The following is a 16,043-nucleotide window of genomic DNA, read 5'->3' on the forward strand; positions in this document are numbered from 1 at the left end:
ATGCATGAGCATACATATTGTCGATTTTGACTTTTGCATTATTTTGAGTCGTTTTGTTCATCTCTGCAATACAAGGTTGATGAATCATCAAAAAATGTGGGGTGGATTCCGTGTCGTTTCTTAAACCAAAAGTAGAGTTTGTATGCTAGTGCATGATCAATCAGGCCAGGCTCAGGCACACAAAAAAGTATACTTAACAAACTGGTCCAAATTTGAATGCACCCTACAAAAGACGGCATCCTGCATTTTATGTTTTTCTTCTTGGTCGGTGGTTGTTTTAAGGTGCACTACTTTTGCTGGTATCCCAGAAACAGTTCTCTACCAAACTGTAGAAATGGGATTTTCTTAAAAAGACATGTGAAGTGAAGTGAATTATATTTATATAGCGCTTTTCTCTAGTGACTCAAAGCGCTTTTACATAGTGAAATCCAATATCTAAGTTACATTTAAACCAATGTGGGTGGCACTGGGAGCAGGTGGGTAAAGTGTCTTGCCCAAGGACACAACGGTAGTGACTAGGTTGGCAGAAGCGGGGATCGAACCGGGAACCCTCAAGTTGCTGGCACGGCCACTCCACCAACCGAGCTATACCACCCCACATCCCTTCCTCCTCTCATTCCTGTCTTTTTGTAGTCTTTGGCGCCACAGTAAATTACCTAATATATTTTACAAAGGTGTGTAGGACATTTCTCCCCTGACTTAATCAACATAGCTTTGAACTTCAAGACAAATAATAATCAGGAATTAAACTTTCTTTTGAAGTTGAAATAGTGCAGCTTTTCTCCAGCGATCGGGAAAAGTCTCCTTTGCTCCTAATTGACTGCAACAGTTGTCAGACTGTTGTCTGTTTGGATGGTGACAGGAGTCTGAAGAAAATGATTAGTTTTCTGTCAGCAGAGAGACAGCTGTGGATTTCCCAAACTGCAAACTAATAAAGGGGGTGGTGGGGGGAAGCAATAAAGCTTGTGGACAGCAGGTTTGACTGTTTTTATAGACAAATCAATAAAATGATAGATGATGGAAAATAACGGTATCTCAGCTGCTGATTTCTACTGGGGTTTCGAATCACACGAGCGTGTACACACTGACACCAGCTCACATTGTGTTTGCTGTAATAGTATGACAAGTTGCATTAATAAGTACTTATGTTTACTTTCCTCCGGGCTTCTTGTGAGATGGAGGTCATAGTTTGCCATGCAAGTACTGTGTGCATACAACCTTAAATAACAGAGTAAATCTTCCACTGTAAATCTTTTCGAGACCAGAGGGTCAGCACCTGGGATCAATACCGAGGATGGGTCCTCCTCTGAGCCCGCCTCTAATTGGCTCCATCTCTGCTGTGTGTGTGTGTGTGTGTTTGATTTTATGTAACTGTGTCATTAGAGCCAAAGAATGAAGGATGAACTTGCACGCTAAAGGAAGCCTTTTGGTGACAGTCACAAGAATTACATTGCCTCTATTTCTTATAACGACCCCATGAAGACAGTGTTAGATCAGGTGGGCTGTCATCTGCAATCGATTTAATCTATTTTTCCACTTTTGAAGTCAGTTTTTTTTATGTTTTTATTATATAGTGTATATGTTATTGTCAAAACTATTGACAAAAGTGGGGATTACGACACAGAAGTCCATTTCTTCTATCTCTGTGGGACTGGTAATATTTGTTAGAGTAAAAATCATGTGCATTAAAAGTGTCTTCACCTGAAATAACTGAGGAGAAATGTCTTATATAAAGAGTTTGTCTAAAAGTAGCCTTTGTCTTTAAGGTCCCACTCTCGTCACCGGCGCTCCCGCAGCAAGAGCGGCAGTCGCCGAGGGAGCCATGGCCGCCGTAGGAGCCGCAGCCGCAGCAGAGACCGGAGCAACCGCGGCCGACACAAGGGCCGGGACAAAGACAAGGAGAGGGACAGGGGACGTAACCGAGACAAGGAGAAGAGCAAGGACAAGGCAGAGAAAAAGGGGTAAGTGATGTATAACCCTCGACATACAAGGGTACTCACACCAGCTCAATCCTAAGGTCCACTCCACAGAGGATATGCAGACTATATGAAAGGCTAAATATGAAACTTAGCCTCACATCATCCATCCTTTTACCCATCAGTCTTTTTACCTCCAATTTCCCCCTGCGATCAAACATTGCCCTGCACCTTTCTTGTAATCACATCTCGCTCCCTCTTGTAAAAGAAGATAGAAGAGTTGTAGCTCGATGGACAAAAACTGCCTCGGTTCCATTTTTAGCAACTTTGTTGAAGTTTGACATCTTCAATCTAACTTTTTCTACTATTGCTCCACTTGCAGTTGGGTCATAACACAATCTTGGCATCTCTGGTGTCTTTAGTGCGCCCACCGAGTGTAAAAGACAACGCAATTAGAGCATCTTAGGGACAGACAGACAATGGGAAATTACATTGTAGACTTGCCAGGTTATGTAGTCAACGTGGAAGGATACGTCCCTTTAGGTCAAACTACCTTAGAGGTCTCCACTACGAGAATAACATGTTCATTCTCTCCTACCATCTCATGTATTAATGCTACTGAAACCATTGAAATGTAAGTGTATTACTCTGAGAATTGAGTACAGCAAAAAGGACTACACTTCAGCTCGATTATACATCTTTGGTTCATTAAAGAGGACCTATGATGGTTCTAATCTACATTTAAAACACTTCTTTGTGGGCTCAATGTAGTAGTACGCGAAAGAAGTCTGTAAGTATGTACTGTATATAGAATATCATTGTTGATGCTTGTGCAGTGTTTGCAATGTTACAGTGGCCAACAATATTAAATATACTTTTTAAATAAAACATCTGCCCTGTTTTTAATGAATACTTAAGCCTTCTACACTTCTGTACTTTAGTGTTGGTCATTATGATAGTACTTAGAGGACCACTGGTTTAGATAATATGTTTTGGATATGCTGTTGTGTAAATGTTGCTTAAATTTTGCTTCACGGTAATTTTTTAGTTTTTTTTTCTGTTTGAAAGATATTTCATTCTGGAGGCGTTTCCAGACTGCAATTGAAACCATGCCCATCCTCTCCAAAAGTATAATTTATCTTTTGAAAATGTACACTGTTTAATTATATATCTTGAAGGCCTCGTCATTATTTTTTTTCCCAGACATGGTCGAAAACGAACTTAATGAACATTATATAGATTTCACCTGGTCACAACGTTAGGTATACCCTTCCTGCACACACACACACACACACACACACACACACACACACACACACACACACACACACACACACACACACACACACACACACACACACACACACACACACACACACACACACACACACACACACACACACGCACACACACACACAAAACATCTGCTTTTACCAGCATTTCTGTCACTACATGTCAAACGTTGGTGTTATTATGCACATGCTACGATTAAATTTAAATATCCTTCCATTTTTTGTTTCTTCTTGGCTTGAAGCACAAGGGAAGGAGCTCATCCCCCTCTGGCTGAGAGCTTGACTTGAAACAGTAGAATGGAAAAACAAGTTGTCTCTATATTGAAGCTATTATAATATATACAAACCCCGTTTCCATATGAGTTGGGAAATTGTGTTGGATGTAAATATAAACAGAATACAATGATTTGCAAATCCTTTTCAACCCATATTCAATTGAATGCACTACAAAAACAAGATTTTTGATGTTCAAACTCATAAACGTAATTTTTTTTTTTGCAAATAATAATTAACTTAGAATTTCATGGCTGCAACACGTGCCAAAGTAGTTGGGAAAAGGCATGTTCACCACTGTGTTACATCACCTTTTCTTTTAACAACACATAATAAATGATTGGGAACTGAGGAAACTAATTGTTGAAGCTTTGAAAGTGGAATTCTTTCCCATTCTTGTTTTATGTAGCGCTTCAGTCGTTCAACTGTCCGGGGTCTCCGCTGTCGTATTTTACGCTACATAATGCGCCACACATTTTCGATGGGAGACAGGTCTGAACTGAAGGCGGGCCAGGAATGTACCTGCACTCTTTTTTTACGAAGCCACGCTGTTGCAACACGTGCTGAATGTGGCTTGGCATTGTCTTGCTGAAATAAACAGGGGCGCCCATGAAAAAGATGGCGCTTAGATGGCAGCATATGTTGTTCCAAAACCTGTATGTACCTTTCAGCATTAATGGTGCCTTCACAGATGTGTAAGTTACCCATGCCTTGGGCACTAATGCACCCCCATACCATCACAGATGCTGGCTTTTGAACTTTGCGTCGATAACAGTCTGGATAGTTCGCTTCCCCTTTGGTCCGGATGACACGATGTCGAATATTTCCACAAACAATTTGAAATGTGCACTCGTCAGACCACAGAACACTTTTCCACTTTGCATGAGTCCATCTTAGATGATCTCGGGCCCAGAGTAGCCGGCGGCGTTTCTGGATGATGTTGATAAATGGCTTTCGCTTTGCATAGTAGAGCTTTAACTTGCACTTACAGATGTAGCGACAAACTGTATTTAGTGACAGTGGTTTTTTGAAGTATTTCTGAGCCCATGTGGTGATATCCTTTAGAGATTGATGTCGGTTTTTGATACAGTGCCGTCTGAGGGATCGAAGGTCACGGTCATTCAATGTTGGTTTCCGGCCATGCTGCTTACGTGGAGTGATTTCTCCAGATTCTCTGAACCTTTTGATGATATTATGGACCATAGATGTTGAAATCCCTAAATTTCTTGCAATTGAACTTTGAGAAACGTTGTTCTTAAACTGTTTGACTATTTGCTCACGCAGTTGTGGACAAAAGGGTGTACTTCGCCCCATCCTTTCTTGTGAAAGACTGAGCATTTTTTGGGAAGCTGTTTTTATACCCAATCATGGCACCCACCTGTTCCCAATTAGCCTGCACCCCTGTGGGATGTTCCATATAAGTGTTTGATGAGCATTCCTCAACTTTATCAGTATTTATTGCCACCTTTCCCAACTTCTTTGTCACGTATTGCTGGCATCAAATTCTAAAGTGAATGATTATTTGCAAAAACAAAAAATGTTTATCAGTTTGAACATCAAATATGTTGTCTTTGTAGCATATTCAACTGAATATGGGTTGAAAATGATTTGCAAATCATTGTATTCCGTTTATATTTACATCTAACACAATTTCCCAACTCATATGGAAACAGGGATTGTATATATATATATATATATATATATATATATATATATATATATATATATATATATATATATATATATATCTGATTCATAACACTGAAATACTTACACATTTTGCGAGTAAATAGTTATGATTAAAATAGTATCAATCTCACGGAGATTCCTGAGCCAGTTTGAGAGATAATGAGCTAGTCAGTCACGTGATCAGTGACGTAGAGGTGGGAACCACATATACCTTCCCCACCAACATCAATGCAAATCATGCAGACTTTGTAAGAGTCAACAATGGTCTCTTTGGGGAAAATTATGATCAGATTCTTCCATGTTTTATCCTCAATATAAAGAGGATGAGCTACAAGGTTTAAGATATGTGTGCTAAACAGATCTAGCTTTAGTGAAACACTAAGCATCAAGAAATACAAACTACAAACATAGCAAAATGATCGTTTACTGTACAATGTCTGCTGTCACTGCGATGAAGACTGATAGGATGTTCATATCTTCCCATTTAGATGAAGATATGATAATAATCCACAGGAAGGGTTAAAAATAAAATTTGCTGCCTGCAGATACCGTGTTTAGTTGTCCTGTGTTTGTCTCCATCCTCGGGTATAAATTGTATGTCACGGATGAACAACTAATATTTGGTTAATATTCAGGTCACAATATGTAAATAAAGTATTTTTGGCATGTTTTAGATGGTTATTTAGAGGATTTTGTGGGCAGAATCGAGAGCCCCCATTGAATCATTTGTTAGTGGACTTTTTATTCATTTAAGACTTAGAATGTAAAAAGAAAGAAAAATATATGTTGATGTCTTACATAAGAATTGTGAATGATAGGCAGCACATCTTTTCAGTATGACTTTTCTGCTGATATGGTCAGAATGCAGAGGCGTTCCCTTCCTGACGTCATCTGACCCCAAATCTACGGGAATTGCTTAAGACATTCAAAGCGGAAAATTTAAAATGGCCGTCTGAAATTCTGGCATTTTCTGATGTTTAGACGGTATTTTTACATACTTTGTGGATTGCAAATACAATTGGATAAGGTTTAATTGGTACAATGAAACACAATTAAGCATAAAAAGTCAAATTGTTTTTACACTCTACTGGTACTTAAAGGGGAACTGCACTTTCTTTTTTGGAATTTTGCCTATCCCTCACGATCCCTATGCAAGACAAGAACACTTTTTTATTTTTATTTTGCATTGTACATCATAAATAAAAGCTAGTAATAGGTGGCTAACAATATAGCTAAAGGCAGTTGGCTGACAAACACATGCCCAGTTATAGTGGTTTCACACCCTCCTTGACTAACACCATCTTTCTCTAAACGAAGACACTCTTACAATAACAGTGTTGCTAATTCTTTGTTAATATGCAGGTCATACTATGTAAATGGAGTATTGTTGGCCGTTTTTGGATCTTTTTTGGGTAGATTAGATCAAATCCCTATTAGCTACATTGTTAGCCACCTCTTGCTAGTGTTTTTTTGCGATTTAGAATGCTAATAAAAGTGAAAAACATATGTGTGCTTGTCTCACATAGGAATTCGAAGTCATAGGCAAAATTACAAAAACAGTGCTGTTCCCCTTTAAATCATTCACAATCTTTATGTGAGACAAGCATGCACATGTTTAAATTGTTTTATGCACTTTAACTTGTAAATAAAAGGTAGTCAAAGTCAGTTAACAATAGAGCCAATAGGAGTTGCTCTATTCCGACTATAAAGCGTTCTAAAAACAATCAAAAGCCTCCATCAATGTTTTATATACAGGCTGTAAGTATATATGTAATGTAGTAACAGGCACATTCATAATAACATGTAATATTTATTATTCTACGGCGTATTAATATCAGATGGACCACAATGTTCCCTTTTCCCTTTAAATACAACTTGTGTGCATCATGCATCAGTATTGATTGCTAATTGCTAAACACGATATACAAACTATGAACATAATAAAACAATTACTTACTGTACAATGTCGGTTCTCACTAGGATGCCGACTGATGGGATGTTCATATCTTCCCATCTATGTAAAAAAAAAAAAATCATAATGCTCCCATGTAATAAAAAAGAAAAGGTGCTGCAAACAAACGTCTTTTCGGTTGTTTCTCACTTTCTCCATGTCTGAGTTTAATGTCAAATGTGTCGATTTATGGCCACTTCTTTCTACTATCGATGTGAGAGGCATGATTTATAATATAGAGCTTACTTTTACTAACAGAAGAGGTAATGCAGCAGCAGCTTAATACTGTATGTCAATATAACATAAGCCAGTTCGCTTTCTGTGATCGCGGCGCTGCTAAAAACAGTTTGTCTGCTAATACTTACTTAATATTCAGGTCACAACATGTAAATGGAGTATTGTTGGCGTTTTTTTTCATGTTTTTTTAGACGGCTTAGTGGGATAAATAGTGTTTTCCCATCAGCTGCATTGTTGGCTACCGTGTACTTTACATATTTTACAAATTAGAATTCATGCATAAAAAGAAAAATGTGTTCTTGTCTTACATAGTCATTGTAAATGATAGGCAAAATTCCAAAAAAGTGCATTTGTCTAAATAAGTGTTTTTGCGTCAAGGTGACGTCACAACGCAAAAACACCGCAAACATCCAAAACTGCATGCAAGCTCAGTTGATGTAAGCCGAAATGCATGAACGCAATACATAATTCATCATAGGTCCTTTTAAAACAAATATATATTTTTTTAGCTCAATAATTACATTTAAAAAAAATAATACGAAGATCTTACTACTTACAGTCAAGCCCGGAATTATTCATATCCCTGGAAAATAGTCTAGTTTTTTAATTGTAAATATACTCTGAGAAACGTTTTCCCATGATGATAATATCTTCTGGGAGACCTCTTGTATTTCCAAACAAGAAAAACAACATGCTGGTTGATTAAAAATAACTAAGTAAAAAAATGCCAGGACTGTAAAAGCGTTACTTAACTGCAGAGAATATTATGCCACCTTATTTTCCTATCAGCCAGCATCAGATTTTTCTTTTTTCCCCATCACTATTTCTTTCCAGGTGAATATCTCGGAAAGCAGCCGCCATTTTCTCTTCAAACTTCACCCTAAATATTGACTTCACAGATACCATGTCAGCTTTGCAGGCAGGGCATGTTGTGGTTATGTCACAATATTTCTTTACAATCACCAAATCACTGGTTTTCCCTGAGTGGACAGAGTAGTCAATGATTTGAGGTGACGCGTTTATTTGTTCAAATGGGTGACATACCTGATTGATTATTTGAGGCATGGCTTCTATTTAGAGTAATGTTTATGTGGTCGATACATGTGTTATGCCAAAATTCCTGCTATTTGCTGCCACAGTTGGTATTGCTGGAAAATAACTCTTTTTCAACATAGAGTATATTATTTTATACATTCTAAAACATAGTGGAATGGTTATTGATGTTTTTGTGCTTAAGTGTGCATTCCATCAATTAATGCAGGCAGACCATCTGCTCAGCCACACATCAGTCATCATTAACATAAATATGAATTGCTTGCTTCAACACTTAATGTAGTTTCAATCCTCAATAAGATACTCTATATTTCAGTAAATTAGATCTACTCCAGCCACACTTTTAATGCTAACACCACTGTTGGTGTGGGATTATCTGCACATGATGTCTACCTAAAATTGCGTAAAGGATGGAAATATTGTTGATGCAGGCACGTATGACACAATTGAAAAAGACTCTGTCATCTTGGCCACACTTTGACCAATAGTCTAAAGCTCTTTAAGAATACTGTAGAAATGTCTGTTTTGTGCCCAGTTGAAGACTGTTGAGGATTACACATCATGTGCCGCCTTGTTGAGTGGAATAGTTAATAATAAATGTGAACAGTGGCCGCTCAACCTGAGCTACTGTTTGACAGAGAAGAATCCCCACAGTCTCTCAAACACGTAGCAGAGCAGCAGCTGCTGCGTTTAATGACCACCGGCAGAGCTCAAGTTAGCCGCTTCCGAAGCTCCGAAATGTGATAAAATGGTTTTCCACACATCAATGTTTAAAAGGTAAAGGTGCTAAAATGTATTTGGATATTTTTCCAAAATATAGGGGAGCACAAAAAATTTCATTCTTGGCTTTATTTTAACAGAAAATCTAATGATACATTAAACATATGTTTCTTACAGCAATCAAAGAACAATTTTGGCATTAATCAACATAGGCCTCATTTACACTGCACACCAAATCTGACTTTTTTTGCCCTCCAGTGACACAGATCTGTTTTTTGACAGTCTAAACGCTCCAAAGTGCTCCAAATCTGATCTTTTGGCATCAGATTCAGGCCACATCGAGAGGTAGTCCTGAATCCAATTGGAATCTGATCTTTTCAAATGTGACTTCAGTCTAAACGCAATGCGACCTGTATGTGACCCGACTGTGACTTTTACGTCAGCTTTGGCCGAGCCACGTCATTTGTGTGCGCCGGAAAGACGCTGTCGCCAGCGGAAGTGGATATTTCATCAAAACATCCAGTTTCCAAAGCATTTAAGATGACCAAATTTCCTGTACATCACTTGTCAATAGTGGGCAAATAATAGGTTATATGTAATATATGAACATATATTTTGATTCAGAAGAAATAGCGATTGTTGAAAGACCGGAATTGACACTGTGGCGCATTTGCTTACATGTGAGTTGAAAAATAAACATCCCGTAGATCCACGCTGATGTCTGTCTCCTCAGCTATTAAAAGATTACAACCCTCCCAAATATGTTACACTATATACAGCCATTCATACATTATATTACTTGAATTTACTTTCATGTGAAAAAAAACACAATTTTTAAGGTGTTGAGTAGGGCTGGGCGATATGGCCTTTTATTAATATCTCAATATTTTTAGGCCATGTCACGATACACGATATATATCTCGATATTTTGCCTTAGCCTTAAATTAACACTTGATGCATATAATGACACCAGTATGATGATTCTATGTGTCTACATTAAAACATTCTTGTTCATACTGCATTAATATGTGCTCATTTTAAACTTTCATGCAGAGAGGAAAATCACAACTAAGTCAATTTACCAAAACGGTATTTATTAAACAGTTATTAAACAGTGGCACAAACATTCATGTCATTTCAAAATAAAACGTGCAAGATTGTCAGAGACATTTTAAAACAAGCTATTAGTGCACTTTTGTGCATGATGTCACTAAGATGACATCCATCCATCCATCCATCCATTTTCTACCGCTTATTCTCTTCGGGGTCGCGGGAGGCGCTGGAGCCTATCTCAGCTACAATATCAAAACAAATTAAAGTGCACTTTTTGTATAGAACGCCAATACAATGTTTTAAAACAAATAAAGTGCACCTTTGTGCATGATGTCACAAGATATTTCAATACTGTCAAATAAAAATGAGCTGCATAATAGGAAATCAAATAGTGTATGTCCTTCGCTATGTGGTAGGTTACTGCGGACGTTATGTCCTGTTTTTGACTATTTTTTTTTCATACAGTGTTGATCTGGAAATGGTTGCTTCTATATTTTGTTGGTGTGGCACCGGCCGGAGATGTTGACATGCAGAGTTTCAAGCACTCTTCATTCTCTAGCAGGTGACTTTTCAAATGATACTACAAATTAGCAGTGCTGCTACTTTTTGTAGCAACGCTTTTGCCGCATACTTGACATATTACGGTTGTCTGTTCAACATCTTCCCGCTTGAAGCCAAACCACCGCCAGACCCCCCTGCTGTTTTTCTTGGGAAGTAGTTCTTCCTCCATTTGTTACCAGATTCGCACCTTCTTTCTCTCGTATTACCTCTCACACCGCACCGCTAGCACCGCAGCTAATGTTAGCCATTCCGCTACCTCTCTGCTCCGCGAGAGCGTATGACATTGCACGCACAACAGTCTGTGACGTATGTAAGAAGGTGCGCTTGTTTTATGTCTCTGTGAGAAAGAGAGACAAGAAAGAGTGAGAAAAGCCTGTAGTGTAATGCCCGCAGCTAAAAGCAACTGTGTGAGAACGTATACTCGAATATCACCATATAGTCATTTTCTATATCGCACAGAGACAAACCCGCGATATATCGAGTATATTCGATATATCGCCCAGCCCTAGTGTTGAGACGTATTTTATTTTGTAGTCGTAGCGACTTCCTCCCGAACAACTTCCTTTGTTTTCACTTTATCAAAGTGCGCATGAAAGCGCGTTTACACTGGAGTCTGATAAAAATCACATTTTACTTGCAGTGTAAACAGTCAGCTGAAAAAAATCAGATCTGAAAAAAAATCAGATTTGGGCCACTTTGGCCTGCAGTGTAAATGTAGTCATATTGAGCATACTAGACAGGCAACTTCTCTTTTAGTAGTACGTAAAAGCAAATGGGTGACAATGGCTCATAATTTGGCTGCTGTCGCATGCAGTAACATATTATGTAATTTCCCTTTGTATTATTTTGTCAAAAATATGAGGGACAAGCGGATGGATGATTTATCAATTTGTTTATTTACTGTTAAAATCTGGTTACTTTCTGTTTCAACATGTTCTAGCTACACTTCTATTAAAATGTAATAAGCTTTTATTTTTCTCTTGTTTGGATACTTTAGATACGTTTTGGGTAATCCAATATCAAGTAGTTAAAGGCCTACTGAAATGCGATTTTCTTATGTAAACGGGGATAGCAGGTCCATTCTATGTGTCATACTTGATCATTTCGCGATATTGACATATTTTTGCTGAAAGGATTTAGTAGAGAACATCGACGATAAAGTTCGCAATTTTTGGTCGCTGATAAAAAAGCCTTGCCTGTACCGGAAGTAGCAGACGAGTAGCGTGACGTCACAAGTTGTGGAGCTCCTCACATCTGCACATTGTTTACAATCATGGCCACCAGCAGCGAGAGCGATGCGGACCGAGAAAGCGACGATTTCCCCATTAATTTGAGCGAGGATGAAAGATTTGTGGATGAGGAAAGTGAGAGTGAAGGACTAGAGGGCAGTGGGAGCGATTCAGATAGGGAAGATGCTGTGAGAGGCGGGTGGGACCTGATATTCAGCTGGGAATGACTAAAACAGTAAATAAACACAAGACATATATATACTCTATTAGCCACAACACAACCAGGCTTATATTTAATATGCCACAAATTAATACCGCATAACAAACACCTCCCCCCTCCCGTCCATATAACCCGTCAATACAACTCAAACACCTGCACAACACACTCAATCCCACAGCCCAAAGTACCGTTCACCTCCCCGAAGTTCATACAGCACATATATTTCCCCAAAGTCCCCAAAGTTACGTACGTGACATGCACATAGCGGCACGCACGTACGGGCAAGCGATCAAATGTTTGGAAGCTGCAGCTGCATGCGTACTCACGGTACCGCGTCTGCGCATCCAACTCAAAGTCCTCCTGGTAAGAGTCTCTGTTGTCCCAGTTCTCCACAGGTCAATGGTAAAGCTTGACTGTCATCTTTCGGGAATGTAAACAATGAAACACCAGCTGTGTTTGTGTTGCTGCAGTCGGCCGCAATACACCGCTTCCCACCTACAGCTTTCTTCTTTGCTGTCTCCATTGTTCATTGAACAAATTGCAAAAGATTCACCAACACAGATGTCCAGAATACTGTGGAATTTTACGATGAAAACAGACGACTTAATAGCTTGCCACCATGCTGTCCCAAAATGTCCTCTACAATCCGTGACGTCACGCGCTGACGTCATCATACCGAGACGTTTTCAGCAGGATATTTCGCGCGAAATTTAAAATTGCACTTTAGTAAGCTAACCCGGCCGTATTGGCATGTGTTGCAATGTTAAGATTTCATCATTGATATATAAACTATCAGACTGCGTGGTCGGTAGTAGTGGGTTTCAGTAATAAATGATAAATGGGTTGTACTTGTATAGCGCTTTTCTACCTTCAAGGTACTCAAAGCGCTTTGACACTACTTCCACATTTACCCATTCACACACACATTCACACACTGATGTAGGCCTTTAAAGGGTCACACATTGATCATATTTAGAGTTATCTTGTGTCCAGAGACGTACTTCCTGAGTTTATAAACAATAAAAAAAATTACACAAGATTTTGTAATAATTACAAATATGGATGTAATCACCATCAAGTGGACGGACCCCCCCTTGACCCTGAGAGGGACAATCGGTAGAAAATGGATGGATGATATTTTCCCTGCCACATTTGTCTATTTGCTGCTTCTGTTTTAAATTATGATGAAGGCATTCATCGTAACTCCGTTTCACAACACACACATATGCCTGCTTTGTCAGAGATTAATTATATCATTCTTGACCATAAGACCATGCTACTTTTGTGTTAAACAAATGCTTTGCAGGTAGTGGTTTTAAATAAACTTTAAAGAGGGCTTATCTTTTATACTTAATATGTTATTCACTTTTACAAGCCGTCTTTGAGTCTGTTTGCAAGACATTCAATTCTGGAGGCGTTTCCAGGCTGCAAATGAAACCGCGACCCCTACACTCCAAAAGTATCATGATTTATCTTTTGAAAATGTACACTGTTTAAATATACATCTTGAAGTCATCACCATATCTTTTTCCAGACACGGTCAAAGATTAACTTCATTAACATTATATAACAGTGGTTCTCAAACTTTTTTCCACCAAGTACCACGTCAGAAAACACTTGACTCTCCAAGTACCTCCACAATAAATATAGATGGATATACCGTAGAGAGATGAGGCATCTAAATCAGAGGTGTCAAACTTATTTTAGCCCAGGTGTCACATGGAGGAAAATATGTTCCTAAATGGGCCGAACTGGTAAAATCATGGCACGTTAACTTTAAAATCAAGACAAATTCAGATTGTTTTCTTTGTTTAAAAATATACCAAGCACATTCTGAAAATGTACAAATCATGTTTTTTTACACGTATATTTTGCGGTTTATAGTATTTTATTTTCATTTGTCATTATTTATACTTTCTGAATAAATGATGTGATCATCTTCATCTTAACAATAGGTAAAATTGAGTTTGGCGGATTATTTTTTTTTTTTTATTACAAAATGTTTAATCAGTCCAACAAAATAAGACAATAATACAATATTTATACAATTCCAAACCAAACATTCAGTATAGCAATCAACAGAGTAATTGAGAGGACAAACAAACATGACACAAAACAATCCAAAGTAGTCAGTAGAGTTTGGCAGATTTATTAAATGATCCCATTGGTGTTATTTTTTAATCTATCAGAAAATGAAATTAATAATAAAATCTAAATCAAATTACAGGATGTTAATAATGTAATTTACAAATTTTCTTAAGTGATGTAATAACATGGTTTATTTTGTACATATGTAGCATCATCTACAACAAATTTGGACTCATTTCATTAATCACACATATTTCAGCATAATTATGTGCGCCCAGAAAATGTGCCCCCAAGCAGTCGTAAGTACAACACGAAATGTACGGATTATCAGAATCATTTATTTGGGTAGAAATGTCACAGGTTACATAACCAACAACATATTTGACAATCACGGCATTATATGTAACAATCCACATTTTTTTATACTATCACTAACATACATAGTATGTGTCCAAACACAGAAGTGCTGCCTCTATCTTAACACTCACATAGCTCCGCCCCTTCTGAAGAGGAGAAGGAAATAATTGCTATTGTGACATCCAGTGGACATATTTAGAACAGCAGTTTCTTTCATTCAAAAATGTCAGCTCATTTTTATACTTAGCAAACTTATCTTGTGGGCCGGCTCAAACCTCTTCGCGGGCCAGGATACCGTTACTTGTAGTTCCAATTCATAGAAAAAAACGTTTTCCTATTATTTCAACTCATGGTGTCATTGGACTCAACTGTCAGAGAGTGTGTGAGATCAACAGATGCTTTCACACGGAACGGCGATCAATTGATTTAAATATGCATATATAAATAATACCAAATTGAAGAGGAATGTTTGCCAAACATGTAAAAATTCAGTACAACCAGCGATATATCCGATTTTCGGAGGAACTCGCCAATACGCTGCCATGTGGACCCGCGCGTGCGCATCACACGCACACATAAAAACACGTAGACAGACTCACACTTTAACACTGAGACATTTTTTTTGCGACACAGCACGTAACAACAATCATTTTGTACAAAAATAAATGATGTCGGATTAACAATGTCTATGGATGTTCTCATGGATTGACAATGATTATCAGGATATGATCAGAGACACGGCAGTTTGTTAAAGCATGAGTTAAAACAAGGATTATTAAACACACTGAACAACACGTCGACACTCATCACTACAATATGAAGTACAAACGATAAAACATTGAATATTAAAAGTATGTGACCCATTCCTACCTTGTTTACTTTCCTGACGACCTCCTTAGAATGTCAATCAATCAGAAATATCCATCCATCTATCCATTTTCTATTGATGTCCCTCAATCAACTAAAATGCGTCGAACATGTTGAAGTGTGGAGAGTGTTTTGCTTACTACCCTTCAGGCTTAGTAAATGGGTTAAATTGGTGTATTTTTTAATTCTCTATGGCAGTGGTTCTCAACCTTTTTTCAGTGATGTACCCCCTGTGAATTTTTTTTAAATTCAAGTACCCCCTAATCAGAGCCAAGCATTTTTGGTTGAAAAAAGAGATAAAGAAGTAAAATACAGCACTATGTCATCCGTTTCTGATTCATTAAATTATGTAACAGTGCAAAATATTGCTCATTTGTAGTGGTCTTTCTTGAACTATTTGGAAAAAAAGATATAAAAATAACTAAAAACTTGTTGAAAAATAAACAAGTGATTCAATTATAAATACAGATTTCTACACATAGAAGTAATCATCAACTTAAAGTGCTCTCTTTGGGGATTAATTCTAAACATTTCTTC

At 37.9% G+C, this 16,043-nt stretch overlaps 1 protein-coding gene across 2 annotated transcripts in view; it reads left to right on the forward strand.

Moving 5' to 3' along the window:
* Nucleotides 1–16,043, forward strand: part of rsrc1 (arginine/serine-rich coiled-coil 1) — a 300,071-nt gene that overhangs the window by 53,220 nt on the left and 230,808 nt on the right. For both annotated transcript variants that reach the window (XM_061972977.1, XM_061972976.2), the window contains one exon: nt 1,767–1,961. In XM_061972977.1, the coding sequence (XP_061828961.1) occupies nt 1,767–1,961 (195 nt within the window). The remainder of the gene's footprint in view (nt 1–1,766; nt 1,962–16,043) is intronic.

Source organism: Nerophis lumbriciformis, linkage group LG17 (assembly GCF_033978685.3).
Source record: "Nerophis lumbriciformis linkage group LG17, RoL_Nlum_v2.1, whole genome shotgun sequence".
NCBI classification, from domain to species: Eukaryota; Metazoa; Chordata; class Actinopteri; order Syngnathiformes; family Syngnathidae; genus Nerophis; species Nerophis lumbriciformis.